This window comes from Onychomys torridus, chromosome 6 (assembly GCF_903995425.1).
Source record: "Onychomys torridus chromosome 6, mOncTor1.1, whole genome shotgun sequence".
In the NCBI taxonomy this organism is placed as follows: domain Eukaryota; kingdom Metazoa; phylum Chordata; class Mammalia; order Rodentia; family Cricetidae; genus Onychomys; species Onychomys torridus.
The window spans coordinates 72,642,902-72,669,850 of NC_050448.1; the positions used below are offsets into that span (position 1 = coordinate 72,642,902).

Genomic DNA, 26,949 nt, shown 5'->3' on the forward strand with positions numbered 1-26,949 from the left:
GAATTACAGATCGTTGTGAACCACCTTGTGGGTGCTGGGAGTCGAACTTCTGTCCTCTGGAAGAGCAAACAGTGCTCTTGACCCCTGAGCCGTCTCTCCAGACTCTATTTGCTGATTTCTTGCCACAAACTGTTTAAGAACCTTGTGACAGCATCAACACTCAACCCAGAAAACCCCTCAAAAAAAAAGCTCTGTCGAGACATACACAAACGTAAAAACTATTATACATGAAATTTTCTGTAAAAAAAAAAAAAAAAAAAATCTAGGGGCTGGAGAGATGGCTCAGCGGTTAAGAGCACCGGCTGCTCTTCCAGAGGTCCTGAGTTCAATTCCCAGCAACCACAGGGTGGCTCACAATCATCTGTAATGAGATCTGGTGCCCTCTTCTGGCATGCAGTCATACATGCTGTATACATAATAAATAAATAAATCTTTTAAAAAAATCTAAAAACATATAGCTATTTAGTTGCTTAGCACTCCGTTCGTGTAAAAATTCGCTCTCAGTTACCTTTCTAGCCTTTCAAACACTTCAAGTGTGAAAAAACTAGAAAATTGTTTTAGCTTGGGTGCCACGCCCCTTCAAGAGACTCGACTTAGTGAAAGCAAAAAAAGAAAAGAAAAGAAAAGAAAAGAAAGGAAAGGAAAAGAAAAGAAAAGAAAAGAAAAGAAAAGAAAAGAAAAGAAAAGAAAAGAAAAGAAAAGAAAAGAAAAGAAAAGAAAAGAAAAGAAAAGAAAAGAAAAGAAAAGAAAATCACAAAAGTGGGAGGGACTTGGCTAGTAGGAGGGAGGAGGAAAGACAGCGGAACTAAAGTTGCGGTGGTTGTAGTTCTCGGTGGGAAGCCAGTTGAACGGACCGGTAGTGGGAAGCTCTGGAGCCGTTTCCGGCCACCTCAGCGGGAAGCGGAGACGCCAGCAGCTAGCTGTTGGGGAACTGAGCGGGAGGTGTAACTGGCCAGCTCGGGAGAAGGGAGGGCAGTGACTGAGGCGGTCGGGTCTCCGTAGCCTGGGAAGATGGTGCTGCTGACAATGATCGCCCGCGTGGCGGACGGGCTTCCGCTGGCCGCCTCGATGCAGGAGGACGAACAGGTAAGCTGCAGCCGGAGCCCCGAGCCCTCCAGTCCCTGCGAACTCGCCTTGCTCCCAGCTATGGATTCCTTCCTTGGACCAGCGAGGCCCTGGCGACCTCGCAGGCACTCCCTCCTCCAACCCCCGTAGCTCTTTTACCGTTTGCTGGTGGAGATACTACCTAGAATTAGAAACCTCTTGGTCGAAGGAGTTAGTTTGGTGTTACCTGTTCCTCTTTAGACAGAAAGCGTAGGCTAGTTGTGATCACCCACCCAGTTTGAGATGAGTTGTTAGGGACTTTCTTAAAATTCAGGACTTTTTATTTTCTCCTGCCGGTAAGGCTGTTGATTGATACATCTCGGGGAAGATCAACTCTTTATTTCTTCACCTCGTTTTCCTGTAGCACCTGATCCTTGACCTAGCCTGATGACATCTTTTGAAAGCGGATGAGGTAATATTGCCACTTATAAAGTTGTCAAAGTTCAGTACAGTGCCTGCGTTCACAGTTATGCCTGATTTTCACCCGCTCTAATAAAGTATATTGCTCAAATGAACCCAAGAATATGATCTGAACAAGGGAGATGGGGGGTGGCATCTCCGTAGAAGACACGTACTTTGAGAAATATTTTTTCCCATGAGGGGTAGCAGTGGGGTAGAGAGGGGCAAAATCTGGTCAGTTGCATTGAATTCTAATGGAGGGGGGTGACCAAAGTGGATTTGAAATTCTATTTATTATTAGTGGATCCCTAGTTTCTGCTTTGATAATTTTCTGAAAAATTCATTGATTGTTTCGTAATTTTAAACTTCGTATTTACTTGTTGTTGATCTGCCAAAATGGGTTGCTTTGTTTCATTGACAAGAAATTCTCCACCAAAGTGTTTTTGTGATTGTCATTCCATCATTTTCCTTTAGTGATTTCAATTCTAAATAATAAATATCTTTTCTAAACTTTTAATGGCGTCAAAAAGCATCAGCCTTAGACTCATTTTTAACTTCATAATGGTATACAGAATGTTATAGAGTGCCTAGCACACAGCAGCACTGTCCTGAGCCTGCTAAGTGCAGCGTTTCTTCAGTCCTCACACCACCCGTGTTAGAGTGCCTGCTCTTACTTACCACCCTTCGAAGAGAGGGAAGCAGTGAGGCTTACAGAGAACAGGCCACTTGCTTAAAGTCAGACAGCTAACAAGTTAGGGGGAGGGGTCTGTTTTTACCTGTCACTGTTCACATTTGGGACTGGATGATTCTTTGCTGTGAGAGACTGTCCTAAGCCTTGTGGGATGTCCCCTAATATCCGTAGCCTCTACTTCCCGATGGCAGTAGCACATTTCCTGTCCTGTTGTTTTAAAAACTTGAACTACTTCTAGACATTTCCAAAAGTTCCTTTGGGGACAGAGTCAGTCCTGGTTGAGAATTGCTGATTATAGTAATCAGCTACTGTTTTCTCATGAGTGTCAGTTTGGTTCTAGACCGGAAACTTAGTTCTTAACCACTGTTCTACACTGCCTTGTGTAAGAGTTTTCAACCATGCATTCACTTCTTGCTGATATAGAAGCAACTTTTTTTTTTTTTAAAATTGGGGCATGTTCTATATAGCTGGAGCTTACCTTGAATTGATCCCTCTTCCTTAGCCTTTTGAATGCTAGAATTAGAATAATATACCACTATACCCAACTCAGAAATAACTTTTAAGACATAGATTATCTTGACCAAATAGTTTTATATTAAATCCTCTAATTGTCCAAAGTAATTTATGTGCTTTTAATTATTTCTAATGATACTCATTAGGTTATTTTTGGGTATTTACTAGATGCCAGTGCCTATATATGCTATTAACTGCCTTATCATTAAGAGGATTGTTTTTTCAGATAATGCGGTGGAGAGTAACACCTATAATATACACAGAGCATTTTATACAGTGTTGACTATGTGCTTAACTAGAAATTTAGGCTTAGAGCAGATAGGTGAACTTTTCTTCACAAACTCAGGCTCTCTAATGATCCTATTCCTTTCTTCCTCCTTTCTCCCCCCCCCCCCCTCTGTAAGGACATGTTTTTCTTTTTAGGATATTTACAGTTTCTTTTATCTAACTTTCTATTCTACCTCAAAATTATTGTATTTGCTTTAATTTTGCACTCATGCTGGAAGGGCAGTTCAGCTTTGGGAAAGATATTAGAGCTAACCAGGTAGATGATAGGGAACTCTAGTAAAACAAGTAACCTGCTGTCCACTTGAACCGCCTCACTTCCCTCATTTAAGGGCAGTTACTATAATTACATGTAGAGGAAAATGGCTGGTTCTTGGTCGAACTGGCCTTTGACCAGCTGAGTTTATCAAGGAGCTATACATGATAAGACCTTAGCTAAACATTCTTAGAGAATACAGTGATCTTTAGCAGTGCTAAAGTATGTGGGAAGTGGAAGATGATAGAAAGGATGAGGTTATCATCCATGACACCCATGATGGGGTGAAATTTGGCTGTTATGAAGCAGTTTAGGGGTCACCCATGCTGTAATGAACCTCTCACCCATGCTTTCTAAGTATACCTGGTATATTCATTTGTTTGTAAACAAAGCCAAATCTGAAACATTCTTCGAAAGGCAAAAGATGATATTTGGTAGCAGTAGTTGTCTAGGCCTAGGTGAGATGGGAAAATACTGAGGTTCTGAGGCAAAGCACTGTCCTGTACCTTTTGTAACACAGAGTCAACCCTAAGTACACTAGATGACCCTAAATATACCAGTGGGTGACCTTGTACCTTTTGTAACACAGAGTCAACCCTAAGTACACTGGATGCCCCTAAATATATCAGTGTGACCTCAAGTTTGCTGTGGCAAAGCTGTTTTCATCCTCTTCATTATCGGATGACTAACATACCTTACAGGGCAGACAGAGGTTTGATTTCTTCTACATGAAATAGAAAGCACAATCAGGGCATCTAGGTATTTTTAGCTGAGCTAACTAACTGACTGTGAGCCCTTTGTGACTTTGACATTGAAAGCAGGCTACATCTGTCTGTAAAGCAGTGGTTATGTTGTTTTGTGATCTCGGTCAACTACCACATAGCTCTTTGGGCTTTTCCTGTGAATTACATGATTGACAAGACATTGTCTAGAAGGTGGATCTACACTGAAACAATTTTAATCATGTAAGTGGAATGTCAAAATGCTTGAAGCAGGGGCTGTGTGGTCAGATTATTGAGGTCAAATCCTAGTCCTTCCCTTTCTAGCCCCATAGAGTCCCTGGGCAAATGTAGTTTCTAAAGTATAATATTGGAATAAAAATTCTAATCACATCCTAGAGTAATTATGATGATTTAATTAGTTAAATTATGTAAAATGTTCAGAATAGTTCCTGACAGAAAATGAGTGTTAACTTTATTTCTGAAGTGTTTTTCCAAATTCTAGCCGGTCTTTAAATTTACAAATCAGAATTACACATAGCATTCTTTGTACAAAGATGCAGTGGACAGGAATGGATGAATAATTTTTATACTGTAGAAATAATCCATGCTTATTTGTAAAGTTTAGTGACTTATAGCCAGAAAGTCGAAGGTGCTAATGATGTTTATTTCCTATAATCTGTACTCAAGTATTTTCATGTTTCCCCCTCCTTTCCTCCTCTCCCTCCTCCCTGTGTGTATGTAAAATTAAATAATGAGCTATACTCTAAGACTGACTTCATTTTTCCTCTTAACAGGTGTATGTGCTGAATATTGTCCCATATCATTAAATATTTTAGTGGCTCTGTGGTAGATTATTGTGTGAATATGTTAGAAAAATTATAATTTAGCCAAAATGGTTTTGTTCTTGGGACTGGTAATGCTAGCTGAGCCAGCATCGTGCTGATTGTCATACTGAAATCTCTGTAGATTTGTCCACAGTGCATGGCATTGCTTTGTTTTTTGCAAATTTTGAAATTGTAGCACACTTCCAACCACGATTTCTTAGGATGAGTATGACTTTTAGTTTCGTTCTCCCAGGTTGTAGTCATGTTTATCTTATATCTTACAAAGTTGGGAGACTTGCACCAATTTTTATTTGATTGAAAGGGTTGTGGTTTTTGTTTTGTTTGTGAATTGTTTGGGTTTTTTTTTGTTGTTGTTGTTGCCATTATTTTCTTCAGCTGTGCCTTAAGGTATTCATCTGCCTTCAGCAATTGAAAAACAATGTTATTGATTTAGGAGTGAAGACTGAGCATGAGTGTTTTCTAAGAGCACTAGGTGATCCCATTATCACTTTAGTAACACCCCCAACATTAGTTGCATCAAATGCTGTTGTACATTCAGATCTCTTCATTCACATAATGTCATGCAGATTGGTAAATACCATTCGCATATGAAAATAGGATGTTGTGCACTAGTTCTTACTGACTGAAAGTATGGGATAATGTTGTTAGAGTTTTCCTGCCTGGCCCACAGTCAGGACAAATGTCTCTCACCCGCCAGGCCCATAGACGCTCAGAACCAACCAAGTAAACACACAGAAACTTATATTGCTTACAAACTGTATGGCCACGGCAGACTTCTTGTTATCTACTTCTTCTATCTTAAATTAACCCATTTTTATTAATCTATACTTTGCCACATGGCTTGTGGCTTACCAGTGTCTTTACATGTTGCTTGTCATGGTGGCGGCTTGCAGTCTCTCCTCCCCCAGCCTTCCACTTCCAGAATTCTCTTCTCTCTTGTCCCGCCTATACTTCCTGCCTGGCCACTGGACAATCAGGATTTTATTTACACAGAGCGATATCCACAGCAGAATAATATTTACTGATATGTCTGGCTGACCAATCCTGGATGGACACACGCATGCATACTACTTAATATGGTTATTATAAGGTACTATTTAATGTGTGAATTGATATAATATCCACATAAATACATATATCGATACGGAAGCAGTTCTCAAACAAATAGCATTATAACAGATCGTTGCCATAACAGATAAATCCACAGTTCATGTATTGAGTAGACTCTGCCTGACTCTGGCTTACCGTATGCTTATTTATTACCTTGTTTATATTGAAATTCTCGGTCACCATCTTTCTGTATTTGTGCCTTTGCAGACCTGCCATGTTATAACTGCCTCCTTGTTTCTACTATGGCATACTGTCTAGAAGCTGAATATTTCATGATGTGTCCCTTCCAGACTTTGGGAGTAGGAATAGAACCACTTTTATTTCAGCATTATGAGATATCTGCCAAAGGAAGGCTAGTCTGTCTTTCAATACAAAATAAGTAATTCCAAAAATGGGATAATGAAGACTTTCTGTCACATGGCAGTGTGTAGGACTGGTTGGCTAATAAACTTCTCTAGTATCAAAAGATACTTCTCTAGGTCTAGAGACTGGGAAGTCCAAGATGACAAGGCTAGCAGATTTGGTGTCTGCTTCTAGTTCATAGATAGCAACTATGTATGGGTCTTCGTGTGGTACAGGGGCCAAATTAGCTTTCTGGGGTTTCATACAGGGACATCAACCTCACCCATTAGCATTCTCTCATCATAACTGACCATCTCCCAAAGGCTCCACTTCCTTACCATCAGCTTGGTGGTGAAATTCTCAGCTTAAAGATCTGGACAGTAGAGACCTTCAGACCATAGCTCGCAGAAAGGCCTTCCCTGCAGGAACAGGGTGAATTAGCAGCTATATTTGTTTCTCACTTGTCATGTCCTCTTTTCTCCTTTGACTCTAGTAGGCTAGTAAGGTAAGATAAGACATTTATCCTTTCAAATGATGTGACTACAGTATGCCCCTCCTTTTCTTCTAAAGAAACTGTTCAGTGAAATACTAACTATACCACTTGAGTGTTACCCTTTCTGCATATATCCCTCTTTATTCAAATTTGCTACCTAAACTGGAAAATCAAATCGACTCATGTAATAAAGGATAGTTGGCCTTTTTGTCTAGTTGCAGTGGTAGTGTTCATGGAGTTTTCAATCACAGGCATGCAGATAGAGTTCTACTTAAATGCTCTCCCACTTTTGTGGAAGATTCTAGTGATACTCCAGCATAAAAAATGAGATTCACCAGTCTCTGGTTCTCAGAACTTTCTCCAGGATGTGTCACAGGAGGTATAGTTTCAATCCTGTAACTGTGAGGGAAATGGGTGAGGAGGAGGAGGGTAGTGAGCTAATAGCAAAAAGAACACTGAGTGCCTTATGTAGAGTGGACACACACACTTTTGCTTCTTAGCAATTAAGTACTGGGGTCTTGGAAAAACTAGGAGTTAGGTTTTCTTATTTGTTCTAAAAGTACGACATTTTTCTTCATTGAAATGAATCTTACTGACCGCTAAGTGAAGGACCTTATTTATGTGGTATTCTTGTGATGTCACGATGCTTCTAATGGATACGGCTTTGTGTGTATGTGTTATGTTCTTCAATGAAGTTATCTTCTTTCAGTCAGGCCGAGACCTTCAGCAGTATCAGAGCCAGGCTAAGCAACTCTTTCGAAAGTTGAATGAACAGTCCCCTACCAGATGTACCTTGGAAGCAGGAGCCATGACTTTTCAGTGAGTATAGCTCTGATTTCCTTGTGATCATTTCAGTATGAAATCCAGTGACATAACACCTTAAAAGAATAGAGCGGTAGGGACTGGGAAGATGGCTCAGTGGTTAAGAGCAGTAACTTTTCTTGTAGAGGACCTGAGTTAGTTCCCAACACCCATATCAAGTGGCTCACAACCACCTGTAATTCTAGCTCCCGGGCATCGATGCCCTCTTGTACCCTTCCAGGTTACCTCAACTCACACACATACCCCCCCCCCCATATACTCTATTTTTAAATGTGCATTTAAAAATAAATGCACCTACACATAATTTTTAAAAATCTTTAAAACTATAATAATAACAGTGTTGTTTCCTCATGTGATGCTTTGTGCGAGAGTGTGTACGTGTGCGCGTGAGTGTGTGGGCCAGAAGACAACCTGAGGTGACATCCTCGGGGTCTATCCACCTTGTTCTTTTTTTCTTTTTACCACAGTCTCTCTCCCTGGCCTGGAACTCCCAAGTAGGCTAAGCTAGCTGGCCAGTGAGCCCCAGGGATCATTGCTGTCTCCTTCTCCAGTGCTGGCCTATAAATATGTGTCACCACACCTGGCACTTAAAACAAACATGTGTTCTAGGGACAAACTTGGGGCTTCAAGCTTGCAAGGTATGTAGTGTACAGACTAAGCCATCTCCCCAGCCCGGATAGTAACAGTTTCTTAAACGGAAACTGCTCCAAAAACACAGTCTCTCCATGGAAGCGCTTTTTCTGGCTCTCTCCCTCGAAAGCTGGAATGTTAGTTTTTTAAGTTAATGTGCTTATAGTAATTTGACTTGCTAACCTGTGCCCAACAAACTCTATACCTAGCATTCAGTCATAGGTGACGTCTTGCTTTAGGAACATCTGGAGCCAGACACAAATAGCTAGTGCTCTCGCTCAAGACTTACCTAACAGTGTTACCCACCAGTTCACAGAACATCTCCAAGCCCTGCTTTTCTCTTCAAAGGATTTCTCTACAAGGACTTTAAGGAAATGCATACAGAGTCAGCATCTTGCTTGATTCATAGAGAACAGACAATAAATATTTTAAAACTATAAGAGATTGAAAAGCATCTAAGTCAGTGGCCATAGAAGTGGCAGGTTTCTGTTTGGTTTGTGTTACCGGGGATTGAACTCAGTGCCCTCAAGCGTGCTAGGCTAGTACCCTACCACCGAATGATACCTCCAGCCACTCCATGTTATGGACGGTGTACTAAGCCAAGAGAGGGCTGAAAGGAACGGTGTTACCATTTCAGCACTGTACTGGAGAACCTACCAGAAGCAAATTAAGGGTCAACAGGAAAGTCACAGTGGGGAGGCCTTGAGGCTGCTGCTCCCACTGCATCTCAGGCAGGAAGTAGAGAGGAATGCTGCTGCCCAGCGTGCTCCATCCTTCTTACTCAGTCCTGGATGTCAGCCCATGGAACCCTGATGTCTAGAGTTGATCTTCCATCTCAGTTAACTCAGTGAAGAAACTCCCTCAAAGATGTGCCTGGGATTCTCCTAGGCAATTCTAGATCCTGTCAAGTTCACAGTCAGTATCAACCATCACAGGAACTCTATTGGATTTTTGATTATCTACAGATAATTGGTGTTAAGTAATACAGGGAAGATGTTACAGAAGATCAAAGGAAAATATAAAAGGATCCACTAAGTACGCTTCGTGATGACAGCAGCTCCGGTGGTGAGGGCTGTGAGGACGAGGTGGAACTGCTTGGTTGAGCTGCAAAGCCAATAAGCAAGCACTGCAACAAAGTACTCAAGCTTATCCAAAGCAAGTATGCTCTAAAAGAAAACGGGGGACACACATTTTATAAGGAAATTACATAGTATCCAAGGCATTTGCAAAGATACTTTAAACACCCCCCCCAAAAATAATAATAGCCATTTGGCTATAAGAGATAACATGCATCTGTAGTCTGGGCCAGTCTGGAGGCAAAGGCAGGAGAGCTGTGTGAGCTCATGAGTTGAAACCAGCCTAGACAGCTTAGCCAAGAGAATGCATGTATATTCATTTAATTACATGATACAGTTATCTTCCATGTCCACAGGTTCTGCCTCTGGACAAGCCATGTCTGTAGCAAAGGACCATGCATTGAGAATATTTTTAAAACTTGTATCTGTTCTAAACAGATGTGGATTTTGTGGAGTTTTTTTCTTATCATTATTCCCTAAACAATATAACAGCTGTTAACAGGTCGTTTATACTCTACTAGGTATTTAAGATGATTTGAAATCTACAGAAAGATACACATGGATTTTGTGCAAATATTGTTCCACCTTATGTAAGGAACTTAGACATTTTCTAATTTTTGTAACTCTGGGTATCCTGGAAGTAATCTCCTGCAGATACTGTAGGATGACTGTGTGTGTGTGTGTGTGTGTGTGTGTGTGTGTTTCCATGTGGAATAGAGAACAAAAGACCTAGGAAATACTTTGTGGATCTGGAAAGAAATTTTCTTCTGATTCCTGTAGGCCTTTCACAGTCTTGGGTTTTCTGCAGAAGAGCTAGTAAAGGGTTCTTCTTTGCTAGAACTGTGTTGTCTTCATGAGTGCTCTTACCTCCTGATGAGCCAACATTCTTCCTAACAGAGGCACGTTCAAACCAGCAGTGCTTTAGAGCAGGGCTCGCTAAACTTTTCCATTTGCTTTTCTGTGCATGAAATTTTTACAAGACTGAGTATGTATGTACATAAAATAGGTACACAAATTAAACATTTACAGGTCATAAATTATTCAAAAATTTATTTTTAAGTAATTCATTGGAGTACAAGTAAATTTGTTATTTAGTTAAAACAAGCAAATTTACATGTTCATGAGATGTGTTATATTTTTACATAAAGGATTGAGTCTTGACTGAATGTTTGATTCTTCAGGGTATAGAGCATCATCAGTGTTTTTCAGAGTTTATCTTCACTTTGATTTTATAATCTTCAGTGCTGAGGACACTGCTTTGCATAAATATGTAGTACAATAAATATGGCAGAAATATGGTTAAGGTCATTTCAGAAATTGGTGTGAATTCTGTCCAGGTTTCAAGGCAAAATTCATTTAATGGTTTTGTTTTTTTAATGCAACTCAGGTCAGCAACTCAAACAGATTTTAAAATCAAATATGGCTAATAGTAAAATGTATATTATTTTGGTAGTTACAAAGTGAGGAATAATGACAGGAAAGTGTCTTTGTTTTCTATTATCAAATCATCATTTTTTCTATAAGAGCAGAAAACTTGACATGTACCACGTAGGAACACTTCAGCTCATGACATAGAGCAGTCTCAGATCTGAGCTCATGTGTTCTGGCATTTGTTGGCACGTGTCTTGACATCCTATGCAGTGCAGAGGATATGCATATTCAGAAACAAGACTGCAGTAAAAGCACACTGTGCATTGTTGTAAAGCCCTGATAGAAATACTGTGGCTTCTTCCATTTTTTTATTTTGTTTTTTCTCATTCAGAGTTGCCAGATTTTCCACAGTTCCATATGGGGTTACAATCCACCAGTTGAGAAGCTGGGCTTTAGAACAAGAAATGTAAATGAAGTGCTTTGAAGAAAGCAATACATTCCTATTTGAGTGTTTGAAAAAAGGGACTAGAAGAAAAGTGATTATAAAAATTTCAGAGAAAAAAGAAATTGCAGAGGCTTGCACATCTGAGAAGGAACAGAGTTCCTCCGTGTGTGTAAAGGCAGCACAGTGAGGAGGAATAGCTTAGGCAGGGGTGGGGTCTAGTTTGCTAGAGGCACTGTGCCATTGGACTATGGAACAGTGTGACTTAGCATCTCATCTGGAAGGCCAGAGTATGACTTTATGCACTGGATTTGGGTGTCCCTGTAGCCTTGAAGTAGGGCAGTAGGTCCTGTTTACTGCTCTGGGAATGACACCAGTGTCATAAATGACAGTGCAGATTAAAGTCAAGGAGGTCAGTTCATCCAGGTGCCCGTGCAAGTGGCAGAACGGCAGTGTCGTTAAACACCACTCTGTGCCGAGAGAGTACCAAGTCTTTAGATGTTCCTTTGTGGGGCTCTAGGATGCCCCAGGAATCAGGAACAGAAGGCAGGGATGGGAGTTTGTGTCAGACTTTGTGCTTTTAAACCACCTAAACCAAAGAACCTCTGACCTTGTCCTCTGCACACATAAGCCCTATTAGTATATGTTTTGTTGGAATAAAGAGTACTGTGACTACAGGGTTTGAAAAGCTCTTAGTAGCTTAACTATTTCCCAAGAATATTCCATAGTCACAAAGCCTCTTCCCAGAATGCCAGAGAGCTCACCGTCACAAAAAGGAGTCAATTCCATTGTTGAATGGTTTTCCAGTTGATTAGAGTTCTTCTGTGCCAGGGTTTTTCTTTTGAGAAACCAACCAGCTCCCAAATCATGACAGGGAGACTTATCACTAGCTTTGGCACATTTCTGGCTAGCTCTTTTAACTTAAATTAACCTGTTTCTCTTTATCTACCTTTTGCCACAGGGCTTTTTACCTTTTGTTTTTTTCTGTTTGGTAGCTGCCTGGCTAGCCCTGGCCATCTCCCTCATTCTCTTCTCCCTTCTCTCATTCTCCTCCTACTTATTCTCTCTGCCTGCCAGCCCCGCTTATTCCTCTCCTGCCTAGCTATTGGCCATTGAGCTTTTTATTAGACCAGTCAGGTGCCTTAGGCAGGCAAGGTAAAACAGCAACACATCTTTACATAGTTAAACAAATGCAACAGAAGCAAATGTAACACATCTTTACATTGTTAAAGTCAGCAGAAACAAATGTAACACACCTTTGCCTAGTTAAAATAATATTACACAACATTCTTCTGGCCAGAAGTAGGCAGCTTGACTATTTTTGAGGTGGCTTTTTTCTATGCCAGTAAACACAACTTCTAACTTTTTTCTCCATAAATTTTTAGTTCTATTTTATGTTGTGACTGGAAGGACTTTTATGTGTACACTAATATTTTTGTCATACATGGTCATAGGATGAATGGAGTCATCATGCCTGTAGCTTTCAAAAATAACCTCTTAGGTATTAATATATATTAATTGAAAAATTACAAAATGAATAAACAATTGCAATGTGCCAACTCTCTTCAGGGTATTTTTTTCTATTTACTTTTATGTATATGAGTGTTTTTCCTGTGTGTGTGTGTGTGTGTGTGTGTGTGTGTGTGTGTGTGCGCGCGTGTGCGTGTGCGCGTGTGCGTGTGTGCCCACAGAGGTCAGAAGAGGCGTTCAGGTTCTCTAGAACTAGAATTAGAGATGGTTGTGAGCTACCCTGTGGGTGCTGGGAATTAATTCAGATCCTCTTCAAGAACAAGTGTTCCTCTGTGCTGAGACACCCATGCCAGCCCCGTTCTTTTGGATCTGTGTTTAGTAGTGGGAAGACAGTCGGCTTCTTGGTTCTAACAATTGGTGATCTAAAGTGAACCTTTTGACTTGGGGCAGACGTTCCCAAAAGCTGATGGAGTCCTATAAGTCAGCTTCCACACGCAGTGTGGTCCCTTCATGAGTAACCGTGTCTGCTCTTTCCTCCAGCTACATTATTGAGCAGGGGGTATGTTACTTGGTCTTGTGTGAAGCTGCCTTCCCTAAGAAGCTGGCCTTTGCCTACCTGGAAGACTTGCACTCAGAGTTTGATGAGCAGCATGGGAAGAAGGTGCCCACCGTGTCCAGGCCCTATTCCTTCATCGAGTTTGGTAAGACTAGACCCTGCGTTTCTCTATTAAGGCGTAAACATTGCGGAGAAACTCTTTGATACACTGGTTATATGTTGACACGTTTTCCCCTGGAATTTGCCTGGGAAGGGTTTGATTCTGTCCCTTCTGCAAATGTCCTTTTGTCTTTCTGAGTGAAGAAGGCTTCCTTCTTACTAGTAAATTCCTCTGGTCTTTTGTCCTTTCCCTCGTGTGCCTTTTGTTGTTTAGTTTGTGTATCAAATTCTACCTGACAGTATACTTGACTACCTTATCATAGCTGAGTTCTTGAATCTAATCTATAGCCTCACCCAGTAAGAGTAATTCTATGGAAATCTGAATTTGGAAATCAGGAAAAATGATGATTGGTGTTTTGTTTTGTTTTTTTCTTCCCAGTTGAATAAGAACCTTTAATTAGAAAATATATGGTATTTGAAAACCCTCTTTGTTACCTTCAGAAGTAGCAAGTGTGAATGTCTGTACTTGCACAGGATTTAGGGGAACGTTCAGCACCAGTCAGACCAGGGATTAAAGGCGTGTGCCACCACCGCCTGGCAATATATAGTTTTTAAATGATATTTTCTGGATTTCCAAGGGAATAATAAGGTAAGTGTATCAAGGTCACAAAAGAAATAGATGGCTTACCCAAATAAGCTTCAGGTGAATAAAGATAGGAACAGACTGTAATACAAGATATAGTGACTCAGGACCGTGAGTAGTAGTTGTTCCCATCCTCAGAATGAAGATGTAAAGGGAAGAAGTGGCTTCTGAACTGAAAGGGAGAGCACTTATGGACAGACCAGCTTGAAGGAGCAGAAGCTTTTAGTGGAGGAACACCGCTAGTCCTCAGGGAGTCCTCAGGAGAGTGGGAGTGGGGGCCCAGCAGCACTGCCCACTCCCTCTGTTGGAGTACCTTCATGCCAGAGCCTGACATGCTCCATGGAGCTCAGCATCCTAGAGTGCAGGAGAATGGAGCGGGGATTGAAAGCCAAGTCTACAGCATAGCAGTAGATTGTTTTGGCAAGAGTTGAAAATATTTCTGATAAGCCATCCCCACAGTTTTGAGAAATGCAGACTATAGGCTACAGGTGGATGAAACTCCGGTTCTGTATTGGTGATTTTGGAAGTTTTTAATCACGTTTGATTTGGAGTAAATTTGGAAAATATACTGTTGCTCTAACTCTTTGGCCATTTTAGGCTGTGATGATAAAGTGTTGACAGTGTTAGTTATTTCAGGGGATGTGTAGAATTAAGTAATGAAACCCAAGGGTCTCTGAATATAGTTTGAAAATTTTCTGTCTTCAGTAATGGTTTACTAAGGGGTCTTAATATCTCTATGGATTCTGGTAGTAAATGCCTCAAACTCAGAGGTGTCCCAAGGACAGTTCACCTGAATGGTCATCTTAACATTTTACAAAGAGGTCAGAGCCAACAGATGGCAGATGTAGGAATAAACTCAAGACAGTGGCCAGTGGCTAGTCTTGGAATAAACTCAAGTCATGATTACCTCTTTCAGTGGCTTGATGGACAGGAAAATTATTAATGGTTACTTATCATCATTTTAGATACCTTCATTCAGAAAACCAAGAAACTCTACATTGATAGTCGTGCTCGGAGAAATCTAGGCTCCATCAACACTGAATTGCAAGATGTGCAGAGGATCATGGTTGCCAACATTGAAGAAGTCTTACAGCGGGGAGAAGCACTCTCAGGTATCTGAAAGCAGAGTAAGAGAACAGCTTGTCAGAGTCTAGCTGGGACTCTCATGAATTGATTACACAGCGAAGCTTCCATACGGTGGGGATTTTCACCTTGCGTGATTAGTTCTGTACACTAAAACAGTGTAAAGGACTCACAGAAGCAGTTACTGTTTCTAAGAGTGTGCAAAATTAAATTAAATACAGAAACATTTGTGTTTCTAAGAGTTTCTAAGAGTGTGCAAAATTAAATTAAATACAGAAACATTTGTGCAAGTTCGTAGTCAAGGATGTGATAGATCCTTGATGACTCCTTGGGAAGCATTATTGCTGCTGGGTCAGGGTTATGAAACACCATTTTCATCAAGACATGCCTCTTCTGAGACTATAAAAAAGATCTAGTCTGCTCTCAGCTTCCTTCCGTCAGTGATTAAGTATCTGTTGTATGGAAGGTGTTGTGCTTTATATGTAGGAAATGGGAAGAATGCAAACATGTGTCACTCTGTCTCAGCCAAGTCAGCTTCCTTGGTGTTCTTAGCAGTGCATTCTGACTGTGTATCACCTGTCCTTGCAGGGCTGGCTCTTGAAGATGCTTGCCCTGATCCTTGTAGCTCAGCCCACATTGATCTCCTTCTTGAACTCCTAAAATACTTCCTTACACAATTTTTAGCATGTACTAGTATAATGTGTATTTGTATTTACTTATTTTTATGTGTGCACATGAGTGTGGAAGCAAGGGCAGCTTCAAGTGTGTTCCTCAAGCAGCATTCACCTTGGCTTTCTGAGACAGTCTGTCCCTGGATTGGTTTTCCAATTATAATTGGTTTTCCAATCATGTGAGGCTGGCTGACCCAGGGATCCATAGGGATAGTGATTCATAGGGATCCACCTGTCTAACGCTCATTGCTGAAATTACACGCATGTGCCACTTTTGCTGACTTTGTTATGTCAGTTCTGGGTACTCGAACCCAGGTCCTCTTGCTTACCCAGCAGACACTTCCCTGTCTGAGCTGTCTCCTAAGCTGTTTACTAATATATCTATTTGCCAGATTTTTAGAACTCTTTTGTGTGTGTATGTGTTTTATTATGTATGTGTGTGTGACTATGTGTGCATGCTTGCTGTGGATACATATGGAAGTCAGAGGCAACCTCAAGTATTGATCCTTGCCTTCTCCCTTTTATGTATTTTAGACTTTTTTGGTTTTTCAAGACAGGGTTTCTCTGTGTTGCTGTAACTGTCCTGGACTTGCTTTGTAGATGAGGCTGGCCTAGAACTCACAGAGCTCTACCTCCTTAATGCTGGGATTAAAGGCATACTCCAGCACTGCCTGTCCCCCCCCCCCTTTTTTTTTAATTCAAACAGTGTCTTACTATGTAGCTCCGACTGGCCTTGAACTCACAGAAATACACCTGCCTTTATTCCCAAGTTCTGGGTTTAAAAGCATGTGCCACAACCTTGAAGTGGTGGTACATACCTTTAATCTTGGCACTCGAGAGGCAGAGGCAGAGGCAGAGGCAGAGGCAGAAGGATCTCTGTGAGTTCAAGATCAGCCTGGTTTACAAAGCAGCGAGTTCCAGGACAGCTAAGGCTGTTATACCAAGAAATCCTGTCTTGAACAAGGACAAAAAACAAAAAGTGTGTGCCACCACACCACAAGACAGTGTCTCTTGTCTTTGCATATGCCAAACTGGCTGACCTGTGAGCTTCTGGGAATTCTCACATTATCTCTTGTCCTCCTGCTTCAGAGGTACAGCTTCTGGCTTTACGTGGATTCTGGGGAACTGAACTGAGGTTCACTGCTTGTGTGGCAAATGTTTATCCATTGAGCCTTCTCCCTAGTAAAATATATTTACTTTGTTTTGTGTTTTTGAGATGGTCTTTTAAAAAATGTTTGGATTCATTTATTTTATTTTATGCTTATGAGTGTTTTGCCTGCATGTATGTATGTACACCATGTGTGTGCATGTGCGCACACTCAACAGAGATCAGAAGAGGGCATCAGATCCTCTGGAACTGGAGTTATAGTTGTAAGCTACCATGTGGGTGCTGGGAACTGAACCTATTTCCTCTACAAGAGCAGCGGGTTCTTATAACAACTGAACCATCTTTCCAGCCCCTTGAGACAAGGTCTTACTGTGTAGCCCTGACTCCCCTGGATCCATTCGCTTCTGCATCCTAAATGCTGGCATTACAGGTGTGTCCCACTACACCCAGTTCATATAGACATATTTAAAGTAAATTAAGTCAGTTTGTAAAATTAAGTGATTTTCAGTGATTATGATTGAATTATCTAGAGTAATTTTAAGTTATAGCTAGCTAGACAGATTAAAGTATATGTGATTTTTAATGTTATTTGAACATTGGATATGTACAAGTAAGCTCTTCACTTGTGTGTGCTTGTATGTTTGTGTATGTAGTGTTTGCACATGTTTGTGTGGGTGTGTGCATGCAGTTGTATGTCTGTGCTTGGGTGTGTGGAGGCCAGAAGTTGATGTCTGGTACCATCTCTCCTGCTCTCCACCTTATTTATTAAATCAGGATCTCTCACTGAGCCTGGAGCTCTGTGATTCAGCTGGCCAATGAGCTCCTGGGATCTGTCTCTGCTCCCTAGTGCTGCACTTTCAGACACATGTCATACTGCAGCTGGAGTTATCTCCAGTCCCACCTGGGCCCATAGCCACTCAGACCCAAATAAACACACACAGGCTAATATTATTTAAAACTGCTCAGCCATTAGCTCAGGCCTACCACTGACTAGCTCTTACACATAAACTCAGCCCATTTCTGTTAATCTTTATGTCACCATGTGTTCTGTGGCTTTACCTGTGTGCCTGTTATATGCTGCTCCTTGGATGGAGGGCTGGTGTCTCCTGGCTCAGCCTTCCTGTTCCCACAGTTCTCTTCTCTGTTTGTCCCGCCTATACTTCCTGCTTGGCTACTGGCCAGTTGGCATTTTACTTATACAGGGCGATATCCACAGCACGCCCCCCTCCCTTTTTTCAGAAAGGAAGATTTTAGCTTTAACATAGTAAAATTACATATAACAGAACAATTATCAAGCAAGAATTACAGTTACAATATTTAGTCTATTTGTATTTGGCAAAATTAAAGAAGATGTTCTATCTATCCTATATTTATAAGTCTGAGGTTTCATATCTAACTTATCTTTTATCATGACTAAGGAAATTATATCTAGTCTTCAACTACATCAAAGAACTCAGAAGGATATAATATAACCTGAGAAACAGGAGGACGCAAGCAACTTTCGAGAGTCTTATGAGAGTAGACAAAGACAGATAGCAGCCTAGACAGTCATCCAAAGTTCTTCTGTAAAGTTGGGGCATTTGTCTTCAGCCCACAGGCCAAGAGTCTCTCAGCCACTTTTCTCTGTGTCCTGTAGAATGTCTGGCAGTTTCCTCTGCAAAGCAGGAACCTGAAGGACTATTTTGCCAAGCAAAATTCAGTGGTCACCTTCCTATGGGTCCTGCATGTCCAGTCGATCAAGCAGTCCAGGCAAGAACAGTTTCTTGCCCAAATGGCTATTTTTGTCAAGAAGATAAACTTCACATAGTGTGTCTTTGATGCCCATCTTCCTCTCTGAAGTAAATCGGTGCTGTCAGGAGCAGATATGTCTCACTGTCCAGAAGGTCTACATTTTTAAAACATTTTAAATGCCATATTCTGTAGGTCTTTGAAGTGTTTAAAGACTACCTATCTGTCTGAAATATATCTATATATACCTAGAAAACTAAACTAACATGACTATAAGTTTGATTATCATAGAAGACTAATTATTAATCTGTATTTTTTTAAAGATTTATTTATTTATTATGTATACAGTGTTTTATTTGCATGTATCCCTACAGGCCAGAAGAGGGGGCCAGATCTCATTACAGATGGTTGTGAGCCACCATATGGGTGCTGGGAATTGATCTCAGGACCTCTGGAAGAACAGCCAGTGTTCTTAACCTCTGAGCCATCTCTCCAGCCCCTAATCTGTATTTCTTAATTATCCATTACAATCTAAATGAGTTACATGAACATAATACCTTAAACAAAAGAGTAGAAATATATATATATAGTAGAACAAAATCAACTCTAAATTTGTATCAATAAACTAAAATCTATACCAATATAAAACATTTTAAACAAGTTACTCTTTAAAAGTAGATTCAATAATCCACCCTTTTATTTTATCATATCTATATCCTATATTTCCATATCATATACCCCTGTCTTCTTTAGAAAGATTGTATTTATAATCAACCTGTTTTTCTCTGTCCTACACCAGAGGGATCTTTTGATATGGGACAGAAGAATCTCTCAACCTTTCTTCCCTTTTTTTTGGCAGTATGCTTGGATTTAGAGAAGGAGTAAGCCAATTCCATCTCCAAAGCCAGCTTGGTATATCTGGGAATTTGGGCGTAGGTCCTCATACTACTTCCTATTGGATGAGGGCGCTGTATTCTTATGGGAACATAAAGAAAATTTTAGAATTATGGGGTAGTCCATGAGGTTGTATTGTCTGAGCCGGTTGCCTTGAAATCATTTTGGATGTTGGATCATCTGGGCCATGGTGTCATTGGAGACCTTTCAGGGGGTCTTGGCTAGTAAAACCTGATGTATCTTAATCTGGAACAAATCCATAGCCTCTGGCTTTCTGTGGAAACCAAAGCAGAGCCTCCTTTCCAAAACAACATATCCTTACATTCAAATTTTGAAGTCAAGGTACCTTTAAAATATACATATTGGTTTAACTCAGCAGCCTTTACAGTCAAATGTCTCTCTGGAGTTAAAAATATCAAAAACCACACAATCCAAATTTTCTATGTGGTATCTACCCTTATGTGATTTATTTTTTATCTTACTTTTGTGTAGGAGACGGGGTCTGAACTCAGCTCTCATTTCTGAGTAGGAGCTCCTCACAGACTAAGCCATCCCTGGAGCCCAAAGCTCTCTGAAGATAGAGTGTTATAAGTGTGTGTGTTTCACATACTTTTATATTCTCATTATCATGGTTGCAGACAGATTCCATAATAAATATTTTTAATTCAACTTTGTTGCATATTTATAAGCAGGGGCTTGCCTTTGTTGTATACTGAAGAATTTAGCCTTTATGTTAACAGTCCTCAGTTACCACAGCGTACAGCTTCATACTCGTTAGACATCAAATTTTGAGTGTGTACATTTTTATTGTACTAGAGTTTTTACCTGAGATAAAGTAGACTAACATACAGATTTCCCTTAAACCCCAAATGCATGTATTTCCTTTTATCGACAGGTGAGGCTCTCTTGCAGAGCTGCATGGGCTGACAGATAGCTGGTTGATAAGGTTGTATACTCCTGACTTAAGTATGCTTGCCTGCTTGGGGAGACAAGAAGCTACCTCAGAGAGAGAGGGACTGATCACCTTTAAGTGCTCATTACCAAATGATATTTGGTATTTCCTAGGAAGGTTTTTCAGTCCCCATTATATTAGTTACTTTTCTCCTCGCTGTGCTCAGACACTTGATCAGCAGCCTAAGGGAGGAAGGAGTTGTTTTGGTTCACAGTTTGAAGGGATATGGTTAATCGTGTCAGGTTCATGGTGTTAGGGAGTGTGCAGCTGGGGTTCCTTCCCTCCTCACATACAGAGTAACTGGAGTAGCAGACCCGAAGTAGGGTAGGTATAAACCTTGGGGACCATCAGAACCCACTTCATGAAGCTAGGTCTCATCTCTGAAAAGTTTTATAGTTCCAAAATAGTGCCACTAGTCATGGGATCAGCCATTCAAACACACGAGCCTGTGGGACATTTCACTTCCAAACCATAACACTCACTCAGTCTTTATGAGAAATGGGCAGATCAGATCAGTTTACAGATGGAAAAGTAGAGATCTGTACCATTGTGTGCCTCACCAAAAAAACACACTGCTAGTGTCCAGCAGAATCTATTGGTCCCTGGAGTCTTTGTCTTCCTTCATTGCTGATGACCTTAAATGAATATGAATACCCTCCCTGCCCCAGAAAAAAATCCGTAGTGATATATGTAGAAGGAGTAGAAAAATGTCGACAGGAAATGGTTTCTAAAAGAAATGGTTGCCGGGTGGTGGTGGCGCACGCCTTTAATCTCAGCACTGGGGAGGCAGAGCCAGGAGGATCTCTGTGTTCAAGGCCAGCTTGTGCTACCAAGTGAGATCCAGGAAAAGGCGCAAAGCTACACAGAGAAACCCTGTCTCAAGAAACAAAACACACACACACACACACACACACACACACACACACACACACACACAGGTTTAAAAAGGAAAAGCTTAACTGACTCATCATGTTTCAGGACACTGAAGAGATGAGCATCTTTAAACAGTGTTTACTCTTCCTCCGTAACACCGGTCTGCTCAACCCGCTCTTCCTTCTGCCTGATTGTTTTATAGCTCATCTGCTCTGCATGGAAGGCAGAAGAGTAAATCTTGTGCATATCAACAAGTTCAAATTACCTTTTTTTACTACCTAATAAGCGGTGGACTGTATTCCTTTACTCAAAGGTGTCACCCCTACAAAACTGCAAATTCCACAAAGTCAAGAATCATTGGTGTTTTGATTCTCACTGCCTTCCGGCATATTATGTGGTCTGCTGTGACGTAGATATTTACCACCTGACTCTAAACAGAATCTTGTCTTATACATCATGTGTTTGAAAATGCTCTTATACAGAGGGATACTCTTAAGTATTACTTATTTCAGCCCAGGAGTGGTGGTGTGTACCATACTCTGGCAGGAACATCACAGGTTCAAGACCAACCTGAGCCCCATAACAGCGCCCCACTTTTAGCAAACAAATGGTTGCTTATTCCATAAGACCTTGTCATTGTTGCTTTCCCATTTAGTCTCAGGTGTAGAGTCATTCAGCAGTTGTTTTTAGCCAAGTTGTAATTTTTTTTGTTGTTTTGTTTTGTTTTGTTTTTCGAGACAGGGTTTCTCTGTAGCTTTGGAGGCTGTCCTGGATCTCACTCTGTAGACCAGGCTGGCCTCAAACTCACAGAGATCTGCCTGGCTCCTTCTCCCGAGTGCTGGGATTGAAAGGCGTGTACCACCACTGCCCAGCCACAAAGTTGTAATCAAATAAGAAATAGTTTCGACAGAGATTTAAACAAGGATCTTAAGAGAGAGAGTAATTCCTCGGGGAACAAAGGAAGTATGCACTAGAGATATGGGTGCAGGCTTCTTAAGAGGAAGGAAGGGTCATGGCAGATGTTTATGGAGTGCTGACTGTGTGCCCTGTTCTAAGTACTCAGGATACAGCAGTAAACACATTATTTAAAAATCTCTGTCCAGCTGGACATCATTATGTTAAAATCAGCCAGACTCACAAAGACAAAACACTGAATGTTTGCTTTTATGTGTGTCAGTGAAACTAAGGAGGGGCTGTGGGAGAAACCTTTTTTTTTTTTTTTTTCCAGAGCTGAGGAAGTGGAGATCTGATGGAGAATGAGACAGGGAACCTAACGTGCTTTTTTTTTAAGCTGAGGATCGACCCCAGGGCCTTGCGCTTGCTAGGCAAGCACTCTACCACTGAAAGGGCCCTAATGGGGGGAGGAAGAGGAGTACGGGGGGGGGAGGAAGAAGAGTAGGGAGGGGGAGGAAGAAGAGTACGGGGAGGGGGGGACAGAGGAAGTTGAGTTTTAAAAAAGTATAATACATATATCTAAAAGGTAATAATGAAATTCATTACTTTGTATACTAAATTTAAAAGTTAAAATGGGAGAAAAAGATACCAGACCAGTTGAGACAGCTTCTCGTAGACTACCCAGAGAGACGTTTGAACATCATCATGATTATTGCTCTCCCCTAATGTTTTCTTTTCTAGCTGGGTTTTTTGTTGTTGTTGTTACTGTTGGGACCTGTTGCTGATGTAATGACTGTTGTGCTTACATTAAGTAATACCATATTTCTCAGTCAAAACTAGTCTGTTAAGTAACTCTAAATAGTCCAAAGCATTGTCTGGTTTTTGTTTACTTGTTTGTTTGGAGATGGTTTCACTAAGCAGCAGAGGCTGGTCTTAAACTCCTGGTCCTGATGTCTCGGTCCCCACGCTGCTGGAATTATAGGCGTGTGCCATTACACCCACTTAGAAAGCATTGCCAAGGAAGAACAAACCAAGATTATGAAACATGTTGTCAAACTTTTCCAGAAACAGTTGGATTGAAATTCATTTATGTCAGAATATTTGCTTTCATGGTTAGCATGTGAGAGAAAACAGAAACATTTACACAAGTTGGGGGTAGTCTTTGTTGACAGTGCTAAAGGCTTAACTTACTGGATATTTGTGGGGTCTGTTTTGTTTTTCAGAGCCTGTCTCTGTATTTTAATTACAACTTACCTTTTGTGTGTGTGTTGAAATACTATGTCTGATAGCTTTGATTTTGTAATCATCTTTATTCTGTGAAGAATCTTGGAATTAGCAATCACCATGGAAGTATAGTTTAATAATCAGTGTCTGACTAATTGAATGTTTTTGGTTATGCTAGTCTTATCCTGTGTGTGATTTAGACCACTTATCATATAAAGATGATAAGATTAAGGATCATGAAAAGGCTCATAGGTTAGGAGTACCCACTGCTCTTATAGCAGTACCAGGTTTGGTTCCCAGCACCCACATCTGGTGGGTCACAATTGTCTGTAACTCCAGCTCTCGATGATCCAAAGCCCTCTTCTGACTTCAAGGCATCAAGGGTACATGTGCATACACACATGCATTCACACATAGACATAAATAAAAATAAGTAAATCTTAAAAAAATGTTATCAGGTAATGCTGGGCATTCACCTTTGCATGCCTAGCATGTTCCAGGCCCTCAGCACCACACACACACACACACACACACACACACACACACACACACACACACACACATAAAAATAAAAAGATATAGAAAAATATCATCTAATACTTATTAGGTGTGTTTATCATATGCTGCAACTCTCTCTCTAACGCAGTCTTATGTATCTACTCAAATTTTAATAATGTAAGTATTACTTTGTTGTTAAACATAGTTGAAAGGTCTGTTTACTCTGCCAGTCATTTTGGTTATTTTTATGCCTTAATGTTTTGATAAAATACTTGAGGGGGTCTAATGACTGTCTTCCTTTTTCCTCTTTTCAGCGTTGGACTCAAAGGCTAACAACTTGTCCAGTCTGTCAAAGAAATACCGCCAGGACGCGAAGTACCTGAACATGCGATCCACCTACGCCAAACTGGCGGCAGTGGCCGTCTTTTTCATCATGCTGATAGTGTATGTGCGGTTCTGGTGGCTGTGAGGCGGGGTGAGCCTAGTCACTGGTAAGGGAGAACCTAGAACCCAGTAGGTGTATGTTTTCAGGAAACTGAGCTCACAGGGCTGTGTATTAGAATCCAGAGGAACTTCTGCCTCTAAAGACCTTGCAAGAAAAGACCTGTCCTGAAAATGAAAGGTGGCACCTTGTTTAAGGAAGCTTAACCCGTGTGGAAGTCTCTTTGGGGGCAGAGACTTTCTCTGGGGGCTAAGCCAAATGTATTAGGGAACAGTAGATTGTTTTGTTTCTTTCCCTCAAAGTACATTTGTAAGACAGAAGAACTGGGGCATTCTCTCTCTGATGGAGCCATCAGTGAAATTTAAGGTAGCCAACCCATGTTAGCAACACCCTGAAATTCCCTTCAAAGAAGGCTTCACTTTAATCGACATTCCTTCGTTGGTGACATTTGTTATTGACTTTCAAGTAAGACTCTATAAAGTATGTGAAGGTTGTTGCTTTGATGCACAGATCCTGTGTGTTGGCCACTGTAGGAAGTTAACCTTTGTTATTTTCCTTTTGTATTTTGCTTATTGCACAGTTGCTTTGGGGTTAAATCAGTTATATTAATATGCCTTGAAATTATATAGTATTGCTTGACTAAAAGGCTGGAATTTTTCTGTCATTTACTCTTTTTTTGTTTCTTATTTGTTTTTATTCTATTTTATTTTTTTGTTGAGACAGGGTCTCTCTAACCTCAGCTGTCCTGGAACTCATGTAGACCAGGCCGGCCTTGAATTCACAGAGATCCGCTTTCCTCTTCATTTACTGTTTAAGACTTAAATCCTCTCGGGACATAATTGATTTGGAGTGTGTGATCGCTATACAGTGAGTGTAGTGTAGGATAGTCAGAGGCCCTGCTTTATGAGAAGAAAGGCCCAGCCCAGAACTCCAGCTTTGTCCTGCCCCTGGCTCCCACTCTGTCCTCTATACTTTTCCCCATTCTTGGTTTTCTTTCCATCATAATTTGCTTAAATTCCTAGTTTCATCCCATAAATATCCTGTCAGGATATTCACAAATTTCAAAATGTGACCTACTCAGCAATGTGGTTAGTTGAATGTATCATTGCCGATCAGCTACTCACTCACACACAAATACCCAAGTACATTCTAGAGAATGTCTCTGAGAGCCCCTCATTCCTGTTTCAGTTCTTGTAAATTCTGCAAGAATGTTCCAGGGACAGAGAACTCATAACAATAACTTCTATTAACCAATGAAAATACATAAGACTTCTTTCCCCTTTTTGCTCAGGGATAATGGGGATTTCACCTTTTACCTTCTGAGGTAGAATTTTATAAGTGGGAAGATTAGGCCTTTTGAATATTATCACAAGGGCCTACAATATAACCTATAACTCCTGCAGATACTGCAAACATTTCTTTAAATTGTACTGGAAAATGAGCCAACTTCTTATTTCATAACATCTTTGGAAAGACTTTTCGTAAGCAGTTTTATAACCCTAGAGATCATCACTGCTGCCCTGTTCCTGGTGGAGGACAACAGTCTCCCTTCCTTATGAGAAGGCCGGTAGGGATGCTTATTGTATTCCTGATAATTACAGAACTAGAATAAACGTCTTCTATTATGATCGTAAATCTGCCGATTAGAGTTTTGTGCATGAGATACAAATGACTTTTGTAGAGAATGAGTGCTTTAAGTCCCCGAAAGGCTTACCCCATAGATAATGACATTGGCACCAAGGCCTTTGGAAGACTGGAGACCGAAGTAGCTGCACCACAGTGTCTGGTGCTTCTCTAAGAATGGAGGGTAGCGGCTCATTGTTGAGAGTTGCATGCTGCAACCTAATGGTCAGCAATGAAATAAATACTTCTAGAATGTTCCCTTCAGTGTGAAGTTTTGTTGTCTAGTTAAATTATGTACACATTTCCTCTTGGCGCCTTCTACCTCATCTCAGTGGGACTGAAGTAAGGATGTGGAGTAAATGATGAACAAAGAAACAGGTAAAGGGTCGGGGCAAAGAAAACAAGACATGGCCTCTGGTGTATGGTTTTAATAGGTGGTAGCAGGAAGATCTGACTAGGCAAAAGATGTCCACAAACAAATAGGCTTTCCAAGTAGAAAGTAGAGAGCAGTATGACATTGGTGAAGGCATGTTAAGTTTCTAGAGAAGCAGAATAGGCAGAGAGATGGTGGCGTGTGAAAGACACATCGGTCCCTTAGCTCAGGACAAGCATGAAGAGAGCTGGACTGGCGTTGCTTACCTGTTGAGGGGTGACCCTACTGTAGCTGTGCCGTAGGATTCGCTCAGATTGTAGTTTCAAATAGTCGAGGTGACTATGATGCAGAAGATATGCTAGATTGGAAGCTCGGAGCTGGAATTGAGGGGCCATTGGAGGAGAGGTAAGCAGACCAGTTTCAGGTGCTTTTCAAGAAAGGCCTGATCAGAGGTTTCAGAGCAAAGAGCATGGAAGTAAGTGCGCTTCCACCTTTCTACAACAAGGAGGCGTGCTCTGAGGTACAGAAGAGGTCAGCATTGTCCAGAGTTACAGCTAAAAGGTGTGGAACCAGGCCTGGAGAGATGGCTCAGCGGTTAAGAGCGCTGGCTGCCCTTCCAGAGGTCCTGAGTTCAATTCTTAGCACCCACATAACAGCTCACAGCTGCCTGTAACTCCAAAATCTGACACTTTCATGCGGGCAAGACACCAATGCACA

The 26,949-nt window shown here is 41.0% G+C and overlaps 1 protein-coding gene across 1 annotated transcript; it reads left to right on the plus strand.

The window, feature by feature from the left end:
* The first annotated feature begins 863 nt into the window (after window positions 1-863).
* On the plus strand, window positions 864-26,117 carry Sec22b (SEC22 homolog B, vesicle trafficking protein). Its single transcript, XM_036190343.1, has 5 exons — window positions 864-1,086; window positions 7,470-7,579; window positions 13,112-13,272; window positions 14,835-14,981; window positions 24,109-26,117. Exons 1-5 carry the CDS (start codon window positions 1,012-1,014, stop codon window positions 24,261-24,263), a joined length of 648 nt encoding a protein of 215 aa, XP_036046236.1. The 5' UTR covers window positions 864-1,011; the 3' UTR covers window positions 24,264-26,117.
* The last annotated feature ends 832 nt before the right edge of the window (window positions 26,118-26,949 follow it).

Coding starts and splice junctions, on each gene's coding strand:
- Sec22b (XM_036190343.1), top strand. CDS start 1,012: ATGGTGCTGCTGACAATGATCGCCCGCGTGGCGGACGGGCTTCCGCTG. Junction 13,273..14,834: donor CTATTCCTTCATCGAGTTTG/GTAAGACTAGAC, acceptor TCATCATTTTAG/ATACCTTCATTCAGAAAACC. Junction 14,982..24,108: donor GCGGGGAGAAGCACTCTCAG/GTATCTGAAAGC, acceptor TCCTCTTTTCAG/CGTTGGACTCAAAGGCTAAC.